Below are 24834 nucleotides of genomic sequence, written 5' to 3'. Positions count from 1 at the left end.
GGGGGTGAACACTTTTTTCCACAATAAACAAACGTGTTTAATGTGCACGAAAGGATAAGACGCTCTCTGATGTAAAACATTCTTTCAAAAGTGCACATTTCTGCGGTGTTCCATTTTGACCGACTGTATCAGGGTCACGCCGTCTTTTATACACTGATAACGTTCAGGAGGCAACATGTGAGTCCTGTCGTCATGGCAACCAGAGGAAGGGAGGTTTATGTTTGTGTGTTTGTCGGCAGATTATTGGAGCGACCCAGATTGAGAACTAGCATGCAATCGTTTTTTTTTTTTTTTTTTGGTCTGTGTTTGACAGATGACAGTGAAACACTCTGATACCATACATAAAATTAGTTCTTATTCTAGTTTAATGTGATTGGGGAAAAAGATGAACCCGGAATAAATAATACTCAGTCATAATATTATGGCTAATGTAATGTGGAATTTATTTAAAATGTAAAAAAATATTTCATTTAGTATCCTTTTTAAAATATGCTAATTAAAAATGCAATTTTTACATTCAAAAGTATAGAGCATGTAAAATAAATGAAAATAGAAAAGAAATCTATCACTAATTGTGTTGTGGCCATTGACAATCTGAAATCCATCTATACATCCACACAGGTGAACACATACCAAAACCACAAAACTAAAAACTTCCTTGGCTGAGGTAACAATTTTTGTCTTGCAATTTGTTTACATGTTTGTGTGTGTGTGTGTCTGCTTTGTGAGGATTAACCCCCGTCTCAGGCTGTGATCACCCAAAGTGGCTCAAACCGCCGTAATCCGTCGCAGCGATGGATTGTGGGAAGGATCATCTTTGCCCCTGTCTGTCTGCTGAAATTTCAAAACAAAATTCGATTGGAATTACCGGTACATTTAAGTCAATCAATTTGAATGACGTTTTAAATTATATGTATCATAGAATAAAAGTAATATAAATGCAGTTAACGTTAAAAAGACCGGTACGATTATTTTGTTAATTGTTACAACAAATCCAACGACATCCCTTGTAGATGATGTCACACAACCGTTTATCTTTAGGATTTATGACAACGGAAATGCAAAAAAAAAAGAACCAAACATTCAACCTACGACTGCTACGTAATAGTTCATTTGGTACCGTTTATCAAGTTTGACAGCCAAAATGTAAATAAATGAATAAAAACAATTGTCACAAGTCTCATGTATTTTTGTATACAAACATTACAAAGTGAATTTTCCATAATACTTCCTGATCTGGCCACGTGGCGGCACTGCCGCATCCGGGTCGCCTGGTCACGTCTTACTCGTCGTCCTCGTGCGCAGCCACGCCCACCACAACCCTGGGGCGGAGGGGGGTGGATTGCATCACACAGAGGCAACACCCAGCACAGTCAATAATTAGTCACCAGGAGCATGTGATTAATAAAACAACAAGCAGCAATTTCATCATTTAGTCATGAGTTCATGTTCGGTATTTTGTCTTGTCTTCATTTTTATTAGGGATATTTAGTACAAAAAGCATGCAAAAATAAAACAGTCAATGAATAAATCAAAGTATGATTGAGCTCTTCATTTCCATCAATGTAACTACAATACTAAATACTAATTAAACTCAGGAATGAAATTTACAACAGGGAAATATATAAAGTAAGTCAAGTAAATTAAAACTACATTTTTTTAAACTGAATATGGAGATATGGAATGCAAAGAGTGAAAAAAAAAGTCCACAAATGTAATTGTGATGCAGCTATAACAATGTCGTGAAAGAGGAGAGAAACATTTTGATGAATAGAAAAAAAATACATAAAAGTAAATAAATAAAATTACTGTACAAAAATAAAATACATGTATTTATAGAAGTTAAAAAGAATACAAAAAAAGTACTAATTTAATTGCAATACTCAAACAAACTGTAAATAAAGTGTAATTCGTTTTTAGGAAGTATTCAAAAATAAAAAGTACATAGAAGAGAATATAGATATGAAATATTAAAAAAATGAAAAAAACATTTAAGTGTAATATACATAATATTGTAACTATAACGGAGATACACATTATGCATCCATTTTCCGATCCACTTTATCCTCACAAGGGTCGCGGGGGGTGCTGGAGCCTATTCCAGCAGTCTTCGGGCAGTAGGCGGGAGACACCCTGAACCGGTTGCCAGCCAATCGCAGGGCACACAGAGACGAACAACCATTCGCGTACACACTCACACATAGGGACAATTTGGAGCGTTTAATTAGCCTGCGATGCATGTTTTTGGAATGTGGGAGGAAACCGGAGTACCCGGAGAAAACCCACGCAGGCCCGGGGAGAACATGCAAACTCAACACAGGAAGGGATCGAACCCACGACCTCTGCACTGTGAGGTCGACGCGCTAACCACTGGTCAACTGGGCCGCCTATACACATTATAAGCATGCTAAATGTGAAATGCAAATAAAATTTATTCTACAATGCTATGCCTTAATAGCATTCAACAAATGTCCTGTAGTTTAAAAAAAAAAAAAATCACATCAAGGGATTCTTAGGCTTATTTTCAAGTTCCAAACAAGACAAAACATTTGCTTGCCTTTGAAAGTTTCAATTATTCGTCATCACCTTTTTTTATTGACGCAAGTCGATGATACCGAGTCACTAACCTTTGATTTACAACACGCTGGATTCATATGACCTGCTTTGTGTTAATTGTTCACTTCGGTATTCAAATATTAAAACAAACAAGCGTGACCGTTGTCCTTGAGACACCCAAGTTCCATGCTCCCAAACAATTCCGCAATGATTAGTAGTGTCTTGTTGTTCATTGACGCCCAGAGTGAATGTTTGACTGCGACAGTGCCAAATGTCAATTGTTGTCGTTTCTCGCCCCCAAAACATCCCATCCTCAAAAATAGCTTATTTATAAACCCCGTTGCTCCGCCGCTCGTGACATCACATTTCTGTTTCATGTTGTGTATCACAGGACACAAAACAAATCCAGGAAGACACCCCCCGTTAAGATCGCCATTCTTCACTCTTTTGTGTGTTTGACAGAAAAAAAAATACAAATATTTCTCACGACTTGTTTTTTTTTTCGTCATATTTCTCTTGACTGCACAAAAAGTCGAAGCAGTGCCGTAAACGCAAAATCGGCAGTGACTGCTGTAAAGTTGCGATCATCGCTTGTTTGCGCAGCTGTTTGAATGTTACATGAATGAGCTATTAATGCTAAAATCCAGGAGAGGAAAATAGAAAAATAAAGATGGGATAAAAATTTCCCTTGCGTTGTGCCATCTTCTGCTTCTGGTGGGGCACTTCAAAACCTGCCCTGAAACATCTTAAAATCTAAAAAACCAGATGGTGAAGCTAAAGGCTGTGTTAAGAATTGTTTAACTTATACACACTTGCGTGCGGATGCTTAGATGCTAATATCCATAAATGGCATTTGTACTGGATGTGCGTGTATCTTTCCCCCCCTCCCTTTTTTATGAATTATAATCCTGCGGTTGCCCTGGCCCTCATTCAAACTAATGGAGCGTTCAGTACGAGCAATGCGTGCAAAATGCCAAGGCGTCGCGCGTAGCATGTCATGTCATGTCATGTCATGTCATGAGTCTGGCATCTTTCTCGGAAGAAGCTAAAGATCTGTCAGCTGAGCGGCACGGCAACTTTGGATACTCGGCAAACAGTCAGGAAATAGCGGTTGGACATGTTCAAGCACTATTCTTAACTTAACCTTTGCGCACACAGAGCAAACAAGCGCTATTAAACCTTCAATCTGTCCACCGCCCGGCGAGTCACTCAGTAACAGTTTTATCGACACCCACAGGCAAAGGAGGGCAGTCTTATCGCCACTTGAGTGAGACGATCGATATCAAGGTCAGACATTGTAAAATATTGTCATAGCGCGACGGCCCTGCATAGGAATGACACGGTGGCGACGGCAACAGTCTTAGAAAATGCTAACAAGACCGGTGAAGGAGTGCTACGCTGCTAGCTTCCACTAGCCGTGTGTTGCTAGCCTCAACTCCGTTGAATGGCTAATAAATGACAACCTTTGTAATTCTGTTGAGCTGTCGTCGTTTTGTTGCTATGTTGGCAATTTACTATCATCGAAAAAGAGCAAATAAAAGGCACATTTGTTGCTTTTCGAAGACAGCGAAGAAAGTTTCCCGGTCTGGTCCAAAGTGGCTCTTCCCAGGGTGAAAGTCCGCCACTACTTTTATCAACTGTTGAGCAATCTGGTTGATGTACTATCGATTTTTTTTTTTTTTATAGCTAAGATGAAGTCAAAACGAAAATGCACAACGCGTGTGTTCTGGAACACTTGACTTTCGGCACCCCATCCACACTCACTGACTTCTTCCTGCAAACAAAAGTGTAATCTAGCGGGTAAAAGTCCAAACCGCTGCTGCTGTGATCAACTATCAACCTACATTTGTTGCTTTTTTTTTTCTGCGCTGCAAACTGTGCTACACATTTTACATAAGATACTGCCCCCCTCCCACACCCCCCACCATCACCAAAAAGAAAATTGCCTTCGTTTTGTTTATTGGCCTCTTCCAATGCGGCCATTGTGTTCCCATTGAGGGCCTCGCTCGCGTTACAAGGCAACAGTGCGCCTATTGTGCCTCAGCCGGGGCCACTCACGCGCACACAGTGCAACAGTCAGTCAGTCGTCGGCAGGTGTGGAAAATTCCACAAGGAGGCGTGAAAGCCGGACGCATCGCTGCGGAATTGCAAGAAGCACACTTATGAAACTCAATTCCCGAGTAAAAAATGGGAGCATTTGATGGTGCCCTCCAGTCGGGAGGAGGAGGATGCGGAGGCCGAAATACGGGCCTCCTTTGTGCCGCGTTATCTCCTTGGCGGCCCGGCGGCATTCCTCCTCCTCGGCTTGTCTTGCAATGAAAACATCTGGCATTCGCCCAGAGGAAACACCCCAAAACCGTTTCGATTTGCTCAGGGATGAGAAATGCCGCTGTTGATTTTGACACATGAGAGGAGCTGATCTGAGGATCGAGAGGTCGAGCTAGCAAGAGGGCGCTAGGGGCGCGCCCCGAGGGCTGCATTCTTGGCGGGCGCCCTCGGAATTTTCAGGAAAATTTCCTCAATGTTCATTGCCTGAATAATGTCGGTACAACTGTCAAATTCAAATTCTGATGGGTTGCGCTGGTAAAACTGGGATACCGGCGTATAGCAAGCATTCTCGGAATTGGTGCGAAAAACAGAAAAAAAAGGCACTAAATTTGGAGATATTTCCATTTTTAAAGTACGCATCTCTGAATTGGAGCTTTTGAAAACATCCGAGTCACAGTGCAAATGTCATGGGTTCAATTCCGGGTGTATGGGTTTTCTCCTGGTACTCCGGTTTCCTCCCACATTCTAACAACATGCACAGTAGGCTAATTGCACACAAAATTATCGTTAGGTGTGACTGTTAGTGTGAAGGGTTCCTGTTTGTCTTTGTGTGCCCTGCGATTGGCTGGCGAGTGGCGTCCAGCGCGCGAAGATGGGTGTGATAGGCTCCAGCATGCCTGCTACCCTTGTCAGGTTACGGTTCACATCATATATGGATTAATTGAAGAAAGTTGTACAGAGTTCCTGCGCCACTCTGTTTTCCCACCTCCTGAGTCGGGTCATTGAACGTCACACGGTTTTGCCAACATTTTGCTGCTCCGCCGTTTGAGGGCGTCACGTACAATAGCTGCACATGTGCAATTTTGTCCCCGTGCAAACTAGCTGTACTTTTTTTTTTTAGTGTACGATGCAGTTTTGTTTCGTTTTTTTTTTTTTTTTTTTAAAGGGAATTTTATTGTCGTTCTTTTTTGTGCTCCTGCAAAGCTGTGGAAAAGTAACACTCGGTTGCACGATCACTCCCCGCGGCAGATGTTGCCCAATCCGGGAAAAGTGGGCCGAGTTTGAACCCACCGCCCTCCGCCCCCGCCCTTCCCTCCGTAACTCTCATCTCCTCCCTCCCCAGGCTTTATAAAATTCCCTCATACATCCGCCCGCACGTTGTAAACAAAACTGTTGCCGTCACTGAATACAACACCTCACATTTTTTTGAAAGACATTTTTTTGGGTGGACTCCCCCCCACGTCGCCTCTTTCGGGACATTTTGAAATCTGCTGGTAAGTTGGACTTTTAAAGACTTAAAATGTTTTTTTTTTTTTTTACTCACGTGCAGAAAAGGAGGAGAGGCGTGTGTGTGGACGCGGATTTGCTGGTCAAGACGTGTCCGGACGTGTTTTTTTTTTTTTTTTTATGAGGTGGGGGGAAGGGGGGATGCACATGTGACGGGTTTTCCGTGCAATCTACAATTCATAAACACATAAATAAATGCGCCTATTTAAAACAAATGACGTAAAAAGTCGGAGTTTAGTTTATAGTCACAGTAGAGTTGGAAATGTGAACAATAAAAACGTCATTGTGCACATAAAAAGGTGCATTGTCATGTTTTTTTCTTGTATTAAAAAAAAATCCGTTTTTTTCTATGGTCACGAGCGTGTTGGATTACTTTTTGGGGGGTAATTTTTGCTTGTATTTTAATGTAGTGATTATTTTAACCCGCTAATGGTGAAAATGTGTTTTATCTCTTTTCATTTTATGCGTTAAAGAGAAAGAGAAATCGCTGGAGACACCACGTGACTGGGTGACAGCACTCTGGTCACATGATTCGATGATCAAGTTGCGTAACGAGACGTTTTACTTTGCATTCTTGGCGGCGACAAAAAGTTTTTGGTGGCTTGTTTACGCGTGTCCTCCTTTGGCCCCAGTAACTCATCCTTGCCATGCCGCGTTCAGGGTCCCTCGTTTTTGGGGTGGGTGGGTTGGTGAACTCATTAGAGTGTTACATTCCCACTTATTTGTTTTGTTTTGACCTGGTAACTAATCCCTTTGAAGCCGCGTTCAGGGTCCCTCCGGTTTTTGTGTGGAGATATTACAAAATCTGGTTCTTGAACGCATCCTCGCCCACTTTCATGACTCTGCCACACAAAACACAGGACCCCCCCCCTCTCTCTCTGGTCGTTTAGTACAAATGTAGGTCTGCCTCGGCTTAGTTTAGTTCAGTTTAGCTTGCTTGCCTCTGTTGATATTTGACAAGCGAGGGATTTGACAGATTAAGTGAGTTTGTCAGAAAAGATTAGGGAAGCAATCATTGTTGCTGCAGATGGATGCAGACCTTGGATTCAAGAGAGAAGTATCCTTGAGGAGAGACAAAAAGTTAACTAATATTGTTAACGCAAACAATAGCTCACATCGTGAGCAAAAAAAAAACTGTCTATACAATAAGTAGCTAACATAATTTATCCAACAAGTAGCTCAAATCATGATACAAGTAGCTAATATTTACATAACAAGTAGCTAACATTGCTAACACAAGTGCACACAAGTAGCTAACATCTATCCATGTTCCAAAATTCTCTGCACACTTAGCAAGCATTGTCCATACAAGTTGTCAACACGACAAGTAGCTAATATCGTTTATAAAACAAATATCAACATCAGCAATACAAGTTCTCTAAACTGGTCACTATTATCCTAGATACAGGTGACTAATATCTACACAACAAGCGTTAATATCGCTGACATAGCCTATATGAGTTGCTACCATCCATACAAGTAGCTATAGTACCAAAAATCGTGAATAACATGGAAGAAGTTGCTAGCATCTTCAGATGCCATTGTGTACTTTGTATTTAACCAGTTGCTAACATTGTGAATACAACAAGTCACTAACATCATCAGCCAACATCGTGAACATAAATTGTTAACATTATGAATATAAATGAACACTTTTAGCCAAAATGGTTAAGATAAACTGTTGCTAACACTGGCAGCTAGCATCACGTAATCAACTTACAATATGAATTGTATATAAATACAAGTGGGAAACCAAATCAGTTAACAAGTTGCTAACATCCGCAGATACAATGAATACAAGTCACTAAAATCGTCAGCTAACATTGTGACGACAAGCAGCTAAAATTGTCAGCTTTCATTGTGAACATACTGTAATCCGTTAACATTATATAACAAGGTGCTAGCTTAGTCAGCTAACATTGTGTATCTCATAAGTCGCTAACAGCGTGAATACAAGTTGTTAACATTGTCTTGCTCAAATTGTGAATGCAACAGGTTGCTGATACGAACATCATCACGCAAGAAAATGGCACCATAGTTAACAACCGTCTGTTTTTTTTGTTGTTTTTTTGTCTTTTGTGTTGTCATATGGTGTTTGTTGTGTGGCGGATTTACATAGGACGGGAGAAGTAAACCACTATCTTTTTTTCGTCAATTGACCGTACAGCTTCTTGTTTACTTTCAAACTTAGCTTGTGGCAGACGTGTGGGACGTCATGCACACAATGAGTATGCAATGGTGAAAGGACACTGATTCTTCCCTCTTTCATCTATACCTGCTTCAAACAAGAAGGCGTATGCAGGAATAGCTGTTACGATTGCATGACTGTCCATGTCTTATGTCATGCGTTGTGTTATATTACCGTATTTTGTTATTTTATGTAGCTGTTGTGAAAGCGCTATATAAATAAAGATGTATTGTATCATTGGGAATGGAACAAGTTGCTAAAATCTTCAACTATCATGTACAAAAAAAACGTTACTCACATGGTTTACCTGCTTCCATCCTGCTAATTTAAAGTGCCATCATTATCTGTTTCAGTTTAATTCATCTTTTTATGCAAGGCAGGAGATTTGTGGGACCATCCTGACGCCCCCTCTCTCCCCGTCCTTCATTTCCTCCCCCGATTGCATAACAAGTCGGACCTGTGCCAGCATTTCTTTAGGCAATGAGAAAAAAAGAATGGAAAAAAAACACAGCAACCAGAGCAGTCAGGACACGCACCGAGAGACCGGTTTGACGTGCGGTGGTTGCAACAGACACCAAAACTGCAACAACCAACGCTGCCAACCTACTCCCTTCCCATGGCTCCTTCACACCACCCTTCTAGTAACATAAGAAGACCCTTGTGAGGGGTTGGGGGTGAAAGATGTCAAAATTCACACGAGTGTGTTCGATTTCACGGCACGTGTGCTGTTCATGCGGCGATAAGCACACAGGAAGCTTTTCACTATGAAGATCTGAGTCTGTTTTCCCATATTGGCATTTTAGCACGGAATGCTCCCTTAAAACACCATCATTCTACGATCATAAGAAGACCCTTGTGAGAAAAAGTTCACACGTATGTTTGGTACAACGGTTATGCGGCATATGAGGACACAGGAAGTTTAGGATCTTGAGGATTAAATCCAATTTCCTGCATGAAACTCCCCCAATTAAAAAAGAAAAATCAAATGTCCAGCTTTGATAGAAGAGCACACGCGCTAGTCATGTGACGATAGCAACACAGGAAGGTGTGATGATCAAAGCCAATTTCTGCCATGTTAGCATTTTTTGGATTCGAAAGCTCATAAATTGCTAGCTTTGTCTCATCTATAATTAGACAATGTCATTTATGCATACATCCCGAAGACAACAAGCAACTAATGGCAACACAATTGCTCACATTGCTAGAAGTCTATACAAGTAGCTGACATTGACACAAGTAGCTATAACCTATGGAAGTACCAAAAATTGTCTACAGAACAAGTAGCTAACATTGTCTATACAGCTAGTAGTGAACACTGACAAGTAGGTTATAACAAGTAGCAAAAATCAGCTATACATGTTGCTAACATCGATATAAGTTGCTAACATTCCCAAGAAGTCGCAAACGTCTACACAACAGGCACGTACATATTGCTAAAGTACTCTATACAAGCCACATCTATAAAATTACCCCCCCCCCCCCAATTTTCTATACATAACATCGTATCGACATCTGGTAGCTTCCTTTGTAGAACATGTAGCCAACATCTCTACGTTACAAGTAGAAAACATCATCGGGAAAGGCAGCGCAAGGTCCAGCTCCTGTTAATTTCCGAATGCAATCTATGGTTTGAACCAAATAGCATCTCATGCTTTAGCCATTTCTATTTGTGCTGCCTGACGCACTGGCATGCACCATGTCCCCAGTTTGGTGCGCCTAGAACTTTCCGCGGTATTCTGGTGTTGGTGCACTCTGAATAACCGAACTGTTCATTTCGACAATGGTCTGTGTTTCGGAACAGTCGGAGTGAACGCTCGGAGCATATTTATGAACATGCCAATAAGTCGCTAACATCCCTGATACTAGTAGCGACCATCTACACAAAAAATAGCTAACAATGACATCACACGCCACCACAATATATACAAGTATAGCTATACAAATTTCTTATGTCATACAGACAACAAGGAGCTAACATCATCACCATAAGTAGCTACTGTGACATCATTTAAGTTGCTAACATCATGTTAGCATTTTAGCACATGGAACAGGTCAAGGCATCGCTGTGGCTGCCCCGCCTTCTTTGTTATTCTTCTTCTCCTCCTTCTCCCTGTCCTTCAACAAAAGTTTCGCAGTGCAGCCCACCCAAAAAATGGCTGTGTTGTTTGATATTCCTCGTTGCCATTGTGTGATCCGGATCGCTCCGGTCTCCCGGCTGGCCCGACCCTGTGCCTGTGCGTGTGCGTGTGAGAGAGAGAGAGAGAGCGTATTTCACACTTCCTGTGCAAGACGTCTCGCTGTGTCAGCTTGACAAGCCATTAACTGTGGACACACACGAGTAGCACGATGTGCTAATGTGGCATTTACATTTCAAGTAGCAAACATGGTCCACATTTGTGGTTCTCAACTGTTTTCCTGCGATAGCCAAGTTGCAACCTACTTTTATAGTAGCAAAGAGCAAGAAAGGAAAAGAAAAATTACCCCACAGAACAAATTTAATTGGCGAACCAAAGTTACTCTGTATTTGTCAGTTATCATTCGCTCATCTAGCAATTTTCGTTATTGGGTCACGATGCTAGCAAACGTATTGGAAGGCATTTTGCTAGCATAAAACATACGCGCCAACGCTGGGTAGTTATTGGTTAAAAAAAAAAAAAAACTTAAAATATCAAGCTATCAAATGTGAATTGTAACAGTAAAAGTAAAATAATTTTACTTGTATTCTTAAGTACACTTCAGAGTCTACACTTTTTTTAATGCAAGTATCTGTACTTCTATTGTGTGTACACTATACGAGTAAGCCGTGTCTGCATCCATGTTAACAACAAGTAGCAGATGAGGTGTGTTTAAAGCACACGTCAAAGAAGCATGTGGGCACAGTAGGCCTGACAGGACATGTTGAGTGACTGATATTCAAAAGAAAAAAACTATCCACAATGCTTGGCGGCACATTCTCTCACCAGGCCGCATTGGGCGACGGCCTTAAATTGCATTTCACGTGGAAACAAAAGAGAGCAAAAGTCATCCGTTTTTTCTCAAGCCAACAAGTCTCATTTTTCTTACACTGCCAAAGGGGTGCGAACATAGCAAACGCACCAGAAGAACCAGTTGGTGGGCGAGAAAACACGCTGAGGTTGCGGAAGTCACATTTGGATTGTAACTCTATCGTAATGTCACGTAAATTGTTTTGTGGTCCAACAGGCCGCGCAGCCCATTGACATGGACGACATCCAGGTTGTTGAATCCAAACCTCTGCTGGTCGACAGGGAACTGCCCGTATGTATTCATTTTCATGATTAATATAAGGATTATAATGGCCGTTTTAGTGCTGTGAGCGATAAGATGCAGGGTGACTGACAGAGAAAACCATCTGACTCAGAGATATCTGGAATAAAAATATGATTCGAAAAATGTAAACATAAGAAAACTATAAGAAAAAAGTATGAATGTAAAAATACATAAAAGTAAAATAAAATACAAATTTAAACAAACTATACGAAATATGACATGATGTAGGAAATATTACAAAAAATGTATTTCAACAATATCTTAAGACTTGTCACTCACAAAACAAACATATATGCGACACGGATGTCGGTGGACTTGACCGTCTCTCGGGATCTAGGATTAGTCGTATGCTAATTGTGTTGTTGGGATGTATAATGTTATTTTTTTTGTGTGTGTGTGTGTGTGTGTGTGTGTGTGTGTGTGTGTGTGTGTGTGTGTGCGTGTGTGTGTGTGTGTGTGTGTGTGTGTGGCAGGGCCTGAGGGAGGCGGTGCAGCAGCTCGCTATCAAGGTATGCTTGCACACATGGTGAACATTTATTAGCTCGCTATCAAGGTATGCTAGCACTTATTAGCCAGGCCGCTAATAAATCTTATCTGAACGAGCGACCTTTGTCACATGACCCAGTTTGATTCACCTGGGCTTGCACCATCTAGTGGCAAAATGAGTAAGTGACACTAATGGTCTTGGCTTCATCTTCAGTGATCTCGTTAGCCAGGAAATCGAATCTGGGCTCAGCTAATTAGGTCTGCCTGCTCATGCACGTCTAATGTTTTTTTTCTCCAGCCATTTGCATTATTAATTTATTTATTCAAATGTGTTCCATAATACAAAATTGTTTATATCAACATTTACATCATTTTAAACATTTAAATGGAATAAATACAAGTTAATGAAAGGAATACAACATTTAAAAATATTTTGAAATGAATAACTAAAAGTGAACACTTTCGCATTTCTTTTTTTAACCTGCTCTAAAAATGACCTGGACCATATGTTGTTTGTAAAACTAATATACGTTCCTTCCGTACTGAACGGTACTTGGAATCAAAATGTGAGGGCTTTTTTTTTTTTTTTTTTTAATGCCTGAGGCGGATCGATTTCATCACAGTGATGATTACAGCCCAACACAACTTGTTTGTGTCGCACGCACAAGCGCGTGCGCGCTACAGGATTACGCGCGGGCGGCCTACATGTCTATGAGCTCGTGTCGTGTGGGCGGGGTTGCGGATGACGTCTTGTGTGTTTACGTCAGGTAAAACGGGTCACCCTCTTCCCTCGGTCAAGCAGGAGGTGAAGGTAAAAAGAAAAACAAAAAAGTAGAAAGTCAACGAGAATTCGCGATTCCAGTGCCACTTTTGTATATCTGACATCAGAATGGCACTGAAATAGGTTTACATAAGAACATTCCTGAAGACCGGTGGAATATTTTTGGAATCTCACAGCTGCACAAACACAACAGAGTTATTTCGTCTACCATTTTATTTCAAGTTCCCGCCCCTGAGTGTGTCAGTGAATAACCGCGAACCTGCTGCCTGGTCACGGCAATCCAATTTAAGGATCTCGCCATCTGGAATTAGCTTGTTTTGACCAGGTCGCAAGGCACCATGGGAGGTCAGGGGGGCTTACGTCTTAGCGCTATAAAGGTCTTGAGCCGCCCTCCACTGCCCCCACTGGTGTTTCGGACTTTTGCCTTTCAATACGATCACGAGTTTCTGGCAAAAATGGTTCTGGACGATTCCGACGTGGAGATGATCGTGACTGACGTTGAAGTTACCGTGAGTCCACGTGCGGGAGTTTTGTCAGATTTATTTTTGGGGTGGGGGGGGGGGGATTTTGCAGATAGCACGATGGGGTGCTTTTTCAGGCACTTGTGCAGAAATGCAAAGCGGTTCCAAGAAACTGGTTTGAAAAATGAGGAAGTTTTATATAACAACATGTGTGAATTGCCAACACTTGATGAATAATAATTGTTGGTTATTCATTTGTAACATGCATCTGATATTGTTGCTGGAAAACAAGTACGTCCACTTGAGTCGATATTATTTTCCTTCATACTTTGATGAAGAAGGAAATATCACGAAATTCTGTTTTTGCTTCGCTTGATTTCATGTTTTAACTTTGTATGTACTTTTCGAAAGGCAAAAAAAAAAAAAAAAGATTTGGATTTTAATCCTTTCAGGGACAACGGTTACTATAGTGGACAGTTTATCCTGTTATCAGGTTTTCGTTATTGGTTCATGAAAGGGTTAAATATTGAATTTAAATTGTAAATATTAAAAAAAAAAATGGACTTTTTTTTTTTATAGTTTTTTTCAGTTATGTTACTGATGTGAATTCAGATCACTTTCAATGTTGACACCAAGTACTTTGTAATGCCATCCATCCATCTTCGACCACTTATCCGGGGTCCGCTCGCGGGGTTTGTAGGGGCACCCTACAAAATAGATTAAAAAAAAAAAAAAGACACTTAAAATTGCATATTGGGTCTATTTTCAACCCAACATGGGCTATTTGTCATCCACGTTGGGTTACATTGAAGCCAGCACTTTCTGGTGTCTAATGATTAAAAGTAGTGTTTTGGCATTGTTTTGGAAGGAGCATGACGTAGAGACCCCGTACGGAAGACTCCACTGCACCATGCGGGGGGTCCCCAAAGGGGAGCGGCCCGTCGTCCTCACCTTCCACGACATCGGGCTCAACCGTAAGGCAGAACGGCCCGCGAGCAACTCTTGCTCGTCTTCCTCGCACTCATCTCGATGTGATGTTTTGGGTGTTTGTGGGGCAGATAAGACGTGCTGGGACTCGCTGTTCCAGCATGAGGACATGGCCGAGATCCTGCACCACTTTGCCGTGTGTCACGTGGACGCCCTCGGACAGCACGAGGGAGCGAACACCTTTTCCACCGGGTGAGCCAAACGCACACGCACATGAAAAAGCACGGCGTGACCTTTGAGATGTCGGCGACATCGGTGCCAGGTGACCTCATTTTGTATTGGTTTAGGCAGGTGGGAGCGCGACCTCTTTTTCACCTAAATTGAATAGTTATTTTAAAAATAAACAAATTTTTTGGGGTCATATTTATGTCATATTTTGTGTTTGGGGTTATTTTAAAGTACATGATAATTATTTTTTTTCATTTATCATATTTTTGACATTTTGATTTTTTTGTATTATATTTTTAAATATTTGGATTATATTGCACATGAATTTGAATTTTAGTATTAGATATTCTATTAAATTTAAGTCTGTATTTTTTATCATATTAAAGACATTTTTCATTTTTTAAATTATATTTCGAATATATGTTTTGTGTGTGTTAATATGTGCGTGTGTGTGTGTGTGTGTGTGTGTATGGAATATTTCTGTATTCTACTATATTTAACATATTTTACAGTAGTTTTTATGTCATTCATTGGTCATATTATTCTAAGATATTGTCAATCTGTTATATTTTATTTGATGTTTCCAATACTTTTTCTGAACATAAAATTACATTTGAGTGTTAAATCATACTTTAAAATATTTTTTAAAATTAGATGATTACGTTTTTATTCATCCATTTTTAAAAAAAGAATCATTTTACATATCAAATTATATTTTGTTTTTTGTAAACTTTCCCTTTTTTGTTTTTGTTGCATTTAAGATTATATTTTAGGTCATTTTTGGGGTATTTTTATGATACTTTTATACATTTGAGTTTTTCTTCAATTACAATTTCATTCTATTTTTGCATTTCATTTTAAAATTCTTTCTGTCCTATATTAAAAATGACTATTTTTGCCCCCCCACCCCGCAGGTACGAGTATCCGACCATGGATGAACTGTCTGAGACGCTCCCACTTGTACTGAAGCATTTTGGGTAGGTTGCAACGCTTGCTTGTTCAATGGCCCATGCGACAGACTGTTGTTGTGACTTGTTCTAACACCACGCGTGTGTGTTTTGTGTGCGTGTGTTTGTGTGCACGCTGCAGGCTGAAGTCTGTTATTGGATTAGGGATGGGAGCCGGAGCCTTCATGCTGACCAAGTTCGCTGTAAATCATACACACAACTCCTCTTCCTCACACAATCATTTACTAAGAAAAAAATGTTCAAGACATGAATAATACTTTACTCGTCACTAGACAGTATTTATAGAACATGATCATTTGCTCGACTGGTGGGGCAGTGCCACACTTGTCCATCATGCAAAATTTCCCCAATTTGAGGGGGATGATGAACCCACAACAACCAAAGTTCCATCTATTGGGTCAGATGGGGAAGAACACTTGCGCTGCTTCAAAATCTCCACCATTTCTCTGAGCGCAAAATCTCGTTTGCATTTGGGGGGACGGCGCTGGGATGTCATAAATTCAAATAAGGGAGACTGGCGCTAGACTACGACTAGGCAGTATTTGTCAGACATGAATTGGAAGAAAAAAACACCCCAACACATGCCTCGAATGCAAAATGTTCTGGTTGGCAGAATTTGTAGGTAAGAGCTACACAAAAAAAAAAAAAAATCTGGTGGGGCAACACTTGGCCTAACTGCAAAACCTCCATTACAAGATTTCATGCCCGGATTTAAAAGTAACGCCATCTTCTAGATCAGGGGTGTCAAACCAATTTTCGTCGCGGGCCACATTTTAGTTACCATTTCCCTTGGAGGGCCATTATGACTGAAATCATATGAAGAAGTCAAGAATAACGGTTTATTCAACTATTGTTTAATAAGTTATTGTAATGGGGCTTTTGGCAACAAGAAAATGTTTACAATATCTCTCTTATTTATTACATATGAGAATTTGAAATTTTGGTACATATTTTAGCAAGCATCATGGGAGTTGCCATGTTTGATTTGCTTTCGCGGGCCACATAAAATGGTTTGGCGGGCCAGATTTGGCCCCCAGGCCTTGACTTTGACACCTGTGTCTAGATCTAGCGTGGAAATGCAAAACTTATCCCTAACAGGAAAATCTTTACCGCTGCACACCATTTGTGGGCAATAATTGATGGAAAATCTACTACTACCACTACTATTACTACTACTACTACATGGAAACAGATACAAATTAAAGAACAATTGTATGACTGCGATACATTTATTGAAATGACTGTCATCCAACATAATCAATGTTATGCTTGCGGTAGCTTGATTACCCAAAAATGGTGGAAGGGCTGGTGCTCATCAACATCAACCCATGTGCCGAGGGCTGGATGGACTGGGCGGCGCACAAGGTAACAAATGCCCAATTTAAATCCAAAAATATGAATATATTAATTCATGGATGTTGTGATAAAAGACTCCAATTCTGATTTTTAGATCAGCGGCTGGACCCATGCCTTGCCGGACCTGGTCATCAGCCACCTCTTTGGCAAGGTTAGCTTGCACCATGCTAGTCTTTGCTCGCGCGACTGGCGGCGAACGAATGCTAACGATGCCAAATGCTAATCTCGCAGGAGGAGATTCACCACAACCAGGACATGGTGGCCACGTACCGCCACCATGTGATGAAGGACATGAATCAGTTCAACCTGCAGCTCTTCATCAAGGCCTACGAAAGGTGAAAGGTCATGGTGCCTTTGATAGCGGCTGGGAAGTTACAGTTTTAGTAGTTCATTGGATTTTACTTACATTTTTTTGGGGGGTTGTTTGTCTTTTTGAAGTCGGAGGGACCTGGATATCGAGAGGCCAGTGCCGGGCAGCAACGTCAGAACCTTAAAGTGAGTCAGCGCCGGTCGCGTTTGTCATTTGTTTTATCTCGGCGCCCTACTTATGTGTGACCTTTGAACCCAGGTGTCCTTGCCTTCTGGTGGTCGGTGACAGCTCGCCTGCTGTGGACGCCGTGGTGAGGAACACGCTAAAACTAAATGACATTAATGCTTTAAACCCTCATTTGAAATTCTTACCCAGGCTAGAAACCCCAATTTAAGATGCTATTATCACATTGACACACGTTATCACATCAAAGCTAATTTGAAACAGTAACACATGGTTGAAACCCTAATTTTAAAACCCAAACCCAGGCTCAAAACGTTGCTTTGAAACCTGAATCCTTGCTTGAAACAAATTAAAAACCCTATCCCCAATTTGAAACCCCATCTCAGGCTTGAACCCTATTTTGAAACCCTAATTTAAAAACTATTACGAAGGATTAAAACTTAAAATTAAAAATTGAAACCCTATTCCCATCTTGAAAACGCATGTTTTGAAACCTGAACCCTTGTTAAAAAAATCCTACTTTGAAACCTGAGCTTGTCTCGAAACCCAACTTTTGATGTGTTGTTGTCCGCAGGTGGAGTGCAACACCAAACTGGACCCCACAAAAGCAACCCTGCTTAAGGTGCGAGCCTCCAGCTATTTGTGATCGTCACAGATATGACACAACTTGCGTGTGTGTGTGTGTGTGTGTGTGTGTGTGTGTGTGTGTGTGTGTGTGTGTGTGTTCACCTGGTGACACATTAACCAGCGCCTGTGCTCAATCTGCTGCATCTGACCTACTTGCTGCAACCTGTGGCCTGGCCCGAAAGGCCGCCGGCCAAAACGTTGGCAGTGTGCGTGGCGGCCAAAGTTAATGTGGCATTTAATGGCGCTGTGGAGAAAACAGCGTCAGCAATCTAACTGCCTTTTTTTTTTTTTTTACCTGCTTTGAAGTTGATCATGAATCAGTGTTGTGATCATGTAATATTTCATTTCCATTCAGATGGCCGACTGTGGAGGCATGCCCCAGATTGACCAGGTGTGTATGACGTCATGTGTAGATTCATAGACAGATTAAGAAATGGACAATTACATGAAATAAATACTAAAGGGGAGACATACTTTGCATAGCTGTACTCTGGCTACCTCTGTAAGGAAATTTGGGGTACTGCATTTTAAAGTTGAAGATTACGTTCATATCTTTTGTGCGATACTGACACGAAAAACACTCAAAATGTAATTCGTAGTAATCATGTCGTGGTAAATACTATTTACCACGACATGATTCGGGGATTCGACCTGAGAAGCACATCACTAGTTATCACTATTTACGAAATAGTGATAACAAAACTATATTATGTCATAGAGGATTACACTGATTAACATTCATGAATTAAGAGTTAACCGTGTGAATAACATTAGCTACGGTACGAGTCGGATCACACGCTAGCATGGCGATGGCCAAAATTTGACTCAAATCTTAAAGGCAAATTATTCATACAATATTTTTAGAAATAAATATAAGTCAGTACATAAATCATGTGAAGACATTTTGTATTTTTGTTCTTGTACAGCCCGGCAAGCTGACAGAGGCGTTCAAGTACTTCATTCAAGGGATGGGATACAGTGAGTCCAAGTTGCTCTTTACGAATACACGACTTCCCCCTTGTGGCCACATTTGGGCTTTGCACTTGCCACATATGCAAAATCTCCGCCGCTCAGGCACAACTTGTCGGCAGTATATTTAAAAATAAATAGAGTTGTAAGATTATATTTTCAGTTCACAGTGCTAGCTGTATGATCTGACAGGGTAGTGCAAGAGGTCCCATTGTGCAAAATCGTCACAACTAGATAGATTTTGTGGGCCATGAGTAGAACAAACAAAACATGATGTCAGGGGCCATCTTTTAGCTCTGAAAGGAGCAGAGCAAAAGTTGGACCATACAAGCCTTCACTGCGAGGGATAACTGGTGGCACGTAATTGTAAAAACAAAAAAAAAACCAAACATTAAACACAAAATCACCATTTGGTATTTTTCTGCCACCACAATGCATTGTGCTGGCAGCTTTGCAAAATATTTGCTACTCAGCAGAATTTGCCAAGCATGATTAACATCTGCAGCTGATATGAGATCAAAATCCATTGAATCATGGAATGTCTGGCTAATTTTTTGTTGAAAAAAAAATCTGCTGGATCAGGCAAGGCTGTGCAACACATGCCTCTAACGCAATCCCTATCAATCGTCGGATTGGAACAGTCAGTTTTGGACACTTTATTAGATACACCAGCTCATCATGTGAGAAATGTACCAAAATGTCAATCAAACAGGACATATGTTCAATTTGTTGTTGTTTTTTTTTCTGTCTACACCACCCCTTCCCCGCCACCCACCACCACAACCTCTTCGCAGTGCCGGCGGCGAGCATGACCCGCCTGGTGCGCTCCCGCACAGCCTCGGGTTCCAGCGTGACATCTTTCGAGGGCTCGCGCTCCCGCTCGCACACCCACGAGGGCAACCGCTCGCGCTCACACACCAACGAGGGCCCGCGCTCACGCTCCCATACGGCTGACCACCAGCGGGGCCACGCCCCCGCGACCGACGCTGCCCCCGCCACTCCCGCAGTGGACCAGGGCCTGCTTAAGGCCCCCGAAGTGTCCTGCTAAATTGGCAAAAAAAAAAGTCGTTTAACTCCCTTTTTTTTTTTTTTTTTTTGCTGCACCCCTGTCAATTTTTTTTTAATTAAATCGGGATTCAGAGGGTTGGACCTGTGCTTTTGGGTCTGATAATGATGTAGGGTGTACGGGCATCGGTAGGTGGTGACAGAGCGCAGAGGAAGCTTGTTGTGCATCATTATTTGTCTCTTGTTTTTTTTTAAACCAAACGGACAACTTTTTCCACCATTTAAAGTCGACTATCCACGTTTTTACATGTTAGTGGGGCAGTGTGACACCAGGTGGCAGAATCTCCACCACTAGAATCAAATTTCTGTGGGCATGATTTAAAATTCTGGTGGGGGGAAATGTAACACTTGCCTCATATGCAAAACCTACCACTGGGAGGATGCGGCGAGCATGCCCCGCCGGGTGCGCTCCCGCACAGCCTCGGGTTCCAGCGTGACATCTTTCGAGGGCTCGCGCTCCCGCTCGCACACCCACGAGGGCAACCGCTCGCGCTCACACACCAACGAGGGCCCGCGCTCACGCTCCCATACGGCTGACCACCAGCGGGGCCACGCCCCCGCGACCGACGCTGCCCCCGCCACTCCCGCAGTGGACCAGGGCCTGCTTAAGGCCCCCGAAGTGTCCTGCTAAATTGGCAAAAAAAAAAGTCGTTTAACTCCCTTTTTTTTTTTTTTTTTTTGCTGCACCCCTGTCAATTTTTTTTTAATTAAATCGGGATTCAGAGGGTTGGACCTGTGCTTTTGGGTCTGATAATGATGTAGGGTGTACGGGCATCGGTAGGTGGTGACAGAGCGCAGAGGAAGCTTGTTGTGCATCATTATTTGTCTCTTGTTTTTTTTTAAACCAAACGGACAACTTTTTCCACCATTTAAAGTCGACTATCCACGTTTTTACATGTTAGTGGGGCAGTGTGACACCAGGTGGCAGAATCTCCACCACTAGAATCAAATTTCTGTGGGCATGATTTAAAATTCTGGTGGGGGGAAATGTAACACTTGCCTCATATGCAAAACCTACCACTGGGAGGATGGAATTTCTGAGGGGTGATGAAAAAAAATATGTGTATCAGATGGGGCATAGCCACATTTGGCTTGTATAAAATCTCCATTGCCAGGCAGAATTTGGAGGGATTGATTTATTTTTCCCCAACCAAAGGGCCATCTACTGGGCCTCGTTGGGCAGTGAAACCTTTGCTCCATGCAAAATTTTAACTGCTAGGCAAAATTTAGGCATGACACACACACACACACACACACACACACACACACACACACACACACACACACACGGCGCTGTGGTCTAAAAGGCGCTGCTGTGCTACCCCTCCCTTTGCTCTTGTTGCCCTTGTGGACCACGCCAAGCCGAAGGCAAATTTTTTTTTTCAATGTATTTTTGAACCTTATTAGGAGGGTTGAATCAGTGCTTTTGAGTCTAGAGATGATGTAGAATGTGGAGGGGGGGGGATCACTAGGGGGAGGCAGAGAGCGCAGAGGAATGTTGTTGTGCATCCTTATTTGTCTCTTCCTGTTTTTATTTTTTCCAGACTGACAGCTTTGCTACATTCTCGCAATTGTATAACTTTCTTTTTCCGCTTCAGAAACTTTTTTTAAAGATGAAAACCATACAGGATTAAGGGACATACTTTTTTTTTTTTTTAGTCAAACCACTAAATCAAAAAGCTTTATTAACAACGCCGGCAGACAAAACGATTACTGTAACAGTTTTATACGATTTTTTTTTTCTCTGTACAATCAAGCAGAACGAAACAACGCATTTGTTCACTTTGTGCAAGTGTACGAGTGAGACGTAAAAGTTTTTGTCATCATTGATTTGGTTGTCATTCATGATAACGGTGTAGAACTCGCTCTCCTCTCTGACTAGCACTACGTTGGCAAAAGGTTTGAATTTGTAGGTGCTTGTTGACGGCTTTGTAAAGATGCTGGCGCTAGAACCGCATAACAGTTTGTATTTATTGAGGAAAAAAAATGACTTAACTCATCTCATCGTGTCGTTTTTTTGGGGGGGTCGTTTTACTTGAATGTTTTCGACAGAATTTTGGTCTTTAAGGTAAAAAAACGTGCACGTGTGTGTATATATATATATATATATATATATATATATATATATTTCGTGTGTGTGTGTGTGTGAGCCAATCGAGTCTTAACCTGTGTCACATTCACATTGGAAGAAAAAAAAAAACAGGCACTTACTTCATTTGCTGTGCAAGGTACCTCATAAATCTGTTTCAGCCGCACCACGTCGTTGATGATGTTGACGTTTAAGGTCCACGCTTGGCAGTCAGCAGAAAGTTTCAAAGGCAACCGCATGTAGAAGGTTAAACACGCATGCGCACACCGTACACTCAGGTGAGTGCACTTACTAATCAGCAATACCACGCCCCCGGTGCCCCCCCAACCCCAAAAAAAAAAACAGTCGCGGTAGCAAGCACAGACCCCAGTCATGCAAAAAAAAAAAAAAACACCAAAAGCCTAAAATACTTGTAAAAAATATATTTTGTAATTTTTAGTAAGAAAATACTGCAAAATATATTTTTAAATTTATGAGAGAGAGAACTTTGTGCATTACCAAGTCTTTAGAAACGAAAAATGACACAACTAAACAGCAAGAAAAGAACTGAAGACTAATAGACCCATCTTTACAAATATTCGGTATTTATTTTTGTCATGTCTTTGTTCAATTAAGAGTTAAACACACACACACACACACACACACACACACACACACACACACACACACACACATGCACGCACACAAACACACACACACCTGACCCAGAAAGTCCCTTTTTAAAAATTGCTGAACAAGTCCTTTGTGGAAATATATGACTTCATTATTTACATATTTTTCCAATAGGAAAAAAAGAGAAGAGTTACAAATACAAAAAGATGAAATAGGAATGACACCAAAACGTTTACAAAAGGGGGCGTGGCCTAGTTAGTTCATGACTTCGGGGTATCCGTAGTAATTCTCCAGATCTGCGAAAATGTCGTTGGGGTTCTTGCAGCTGAGGTTGCAGAAGCAGGCCTGCACCCACATCATCTTCCACGAGAGGGTGGAGCCATCCGGGCACACAAAGTCAACGTCCACCGTCTTGGACTTATACGGGATGCAGCAGCGCTCGTCCGTGCACACGCCGCAGAACTTTGGCCGGTACTGCCTGATGCTGGTGCAGCCCGAGATGCTCATGTTGGAGGGGCGTTCCTCGCGGTACACGTTCAAGCACTTCTTGCCCGTCTGAGGACCACAACGAGGACCGATAAGCGTCTCACTCAAAACGTCGTCATGACGAGTATTATTTGGGTCGAGAAAAGATGGTTGGAAAGGAAGAAGATGAGCAGGGAGAAAGGCAGAATGAGGGGAAAATGGAAGGAATGATGGGGAAGTAAGAGAGTGAGGAAAGAAAGAAGGAAGCAGGTAGAGTGAGAAAGGAGGTCGGAGGTTTCGGGGTCTCCGGCATTTGTACCTTGATGTGCTTGGCGATTTCGACGTCGCACGGCCTGAGGTTGCACAGTCGCGACTCCTTGACCAGCTCGCAGCGCCGGTTGGCGTTGGAGACGCGCAGAGACAGGCCCCGCCCGCACGTCTTGGAGCAGGGACTCCACGACGTGGTCTGGCTCACGCAGTTCTCGTGCCAGCTGCTAAGCTCAGCCGGGGGCGCTGACACATGCAGAGGCGCCAGCGTTACGCGCCGAGAAATGCTGAGACGGCAGTTCGGCATTTGCAAATTCATCTCTTTCATAAAAGCAGTACTTTGGCCACCATCTTGTGGCGTCTTGGTGCTAAGGAGATTCGGGTCTGGATCGCTGGTGCAGTGAAACTCCTCTACAACAAAATCATCTTTGAAGCAAGAAATTTTTCACAACAGGGGGCTTTTCACTGTAGCAAATTTTATCTCAGATGTTAACACACACACACACACACACACACACACACACACACACACACACACACACACACAAAATGTATGTGTGTACTCTTTATTTTTATTCCAATACGTCGTGCATAAATATGAGCATACACTTATTTGACACTTCATATAGCCAGCGTAGAACGAAAAAAAGGAAAAGAAATTACGAAATTTACGATCAGCATTTACTTTCACTTCCATCAATTTCTTGGATAATGTCTTTTACTTTGCTTCCTCCATCTTTCATTTTTATGACTTTTATCCTGTCTTCAAGCGTGAATGTTTTTCTTTTCTTACCTCCTTGGTCTGCAAAGGTCCATTTCGTAGCCATTTTAGCAAGGCAACGTTCGTGCTGCGTCTGAAACTAACAATAACAAATATTTCCTGGACTACTGCGCTTGTGTAAACCAGTGTGGTGGTTGCCGTTGCCGTTTTCGAACGAAGCAGTAGAGGTCGCTGTTGGATTAGACTTTTGTGGAAGGCTTGCTTTCGTTGTAGTGAATCTCGTTGCGAGGCAAGAGCTGAGAAAAGGATTTCGTATAACGGAACAGGGGGACTTTCCGTCATGGGGGGCGGCAGAAAAGTGGGAATGGCTTTCATGCATGAAAAATTTTTTCACACTAGGGGGTATTTTCGCCCATGTAGGTTTCGTTGTAGAGGAGTTTCACTGCATTCTGGCGTAAACTGCAGGCTTTTCATCACACTTACCCTCCGCGGCGTGCCTGGGTGCTGCCTTGCGTCCCCTCCGGGGCTCGTCGCAGATCCACTCCTCGCAGCACTGTCCTCGCACCTTGACGCGCCGCGGGTTCTGACACCAGACGCGCGGCGGCTTGGACTCGGTGCAGAGTGGCACGCAGCCGATGGCGCCGTTGACGCACACGCATTGGTACTTGCAGCTGGGCTGGAAGCTCTGGCCGTTACGGTAGATGACGCCGTCGTGCTCGCAGCCAGTGCCCA

General features: G+C 42.2%; 2 protein-coding genes and 3 long non-coding RNA genes across 7 annotated transcripts; 1 reads left to right on the top strand and 4 right to left on the bottom strand.

Annotated features, from left to right (window-relative positions):
• Positions 1-335: 335 nt before the first annotated feature.
• On the bottom strand, positions 336-11492 carry LOC109531599 (uncharacterized). The gene is made up of 3 exons (XR_002171205.1): positions 8598-11492; positions 1229-1322; positions 336-834 (listed from the first exon to the last, which is right to left on the bottom strand). It is a non-coding gene; the product is annotated as an uncharacterized LOC109531599 (long non-coding RNA).
• Positions 3769-19947, top strand: ndrg1a (N-myc downstream regulated 1a). 3 transcript variants are annotated; one of them, XM_019895960.1, is made up of 16 exons: positions 3769-3843; positions 11501-11575; positions 12061-12096; positions 14184-14289; positions 14374-14494; positions 15385-15447; positions 15560-15620; positions 16717-16803; positions 16889-16945; positions 17026-17129; positions 17233-17289; positions 17363-17414; positions 17862-17909; positions 18270-18305; positions 18841-18892; positions 19678-19947. In XM_019895960.1, exons 2-16 carry the CDS (start codon positions 11519-11521, stop codon positions 19929-19931), a joined length of 1191 nt encoding a protein of 396 aa, XP_019751519.1. In that variant the 5' UTR covers positions 3769-3843; positions 11501-11518; the 3' UTR covers positions 19932-19947. The 3 variants fall into 3 exon arrangements, with proteins under 3 accessions (XP_019751519.1, XP_019751518.1, XP_019751517.1); XM_019895959.1 differs by lacking the exon at positions 3769-3843 and adding an exon at positions 5955-6098; XM_019895958.1 differs by lacking the exons at positions 3769-3843; positions 11501-11575; positions 12061-12096 and adding an exon at positions 12547-13363.
• On the bottom strand, positions 12103-19393 carry LOC109531598 (uncharacterized). The gene is made up of 3 exons (XR_002171204.1): positions 19381-19393; positions 15503-15507; positions 12103-12365 (listed from the first exon to the last, which is right to left on the bottom strand). It is a non-coding gene; the product is annotated as an uncharacterized LOC109531598 (long non-coding RNA).
• Positions 19948-20004: 57 nt separating the features above from the next.
• LOC109531595 (uncharacterized) lies at positions 20005-21065 on the bottom strand. Its single transcript, XR_002171200.1, has 2 exons — positions 20963-21065; positions 20005-20314 (listed from the first exon to the last, which is right to left on the bottom strand). It is a non-coding gene; the product is annotated as an uncharacterized LOC109531595 (long non-coding RNA).
• Positions 21066-22884: 1819 nt separating this feature from the next.
• On the bottom strand, positions 22885-24829 carry ccn4a (cellular communication network factor 4a; the record flags this gene model as incomplete). The annotated part of the gene is made up of 3 exons (XM_019895951.1): positions 22885-23204; positions 23434-23627; positions 24586-24829. Coding segments are annotated over 3 exons (738 nt in total), but the record flags the coding sequence as incomplete, so codon positions are not given.
• Positions 24830-24834: the final 5 nt, after the last annotated feature.

The sequence above is a fragment of the Hippocampus comes genome, unplaced genomic scaffold (assembly GCF_001891065.2).
Source record: "Hippocampus comes isolate QL1 unplaced genomic scaffold, H_comes_QL1_v1.1 scaffold16, whole genome shotgun sequence".
NCBI lineage: Eukaryota > Metazoa > Chordata > Actinopteri > Syngnathiformes > Syngnathidae > Hippocampus > Hippocampus comes.
The sequence above is the reverse complement of the archived record's forward strand: the minus strand, read 5'-3'. Positions and strand labels throughout refer to the sequence as shown.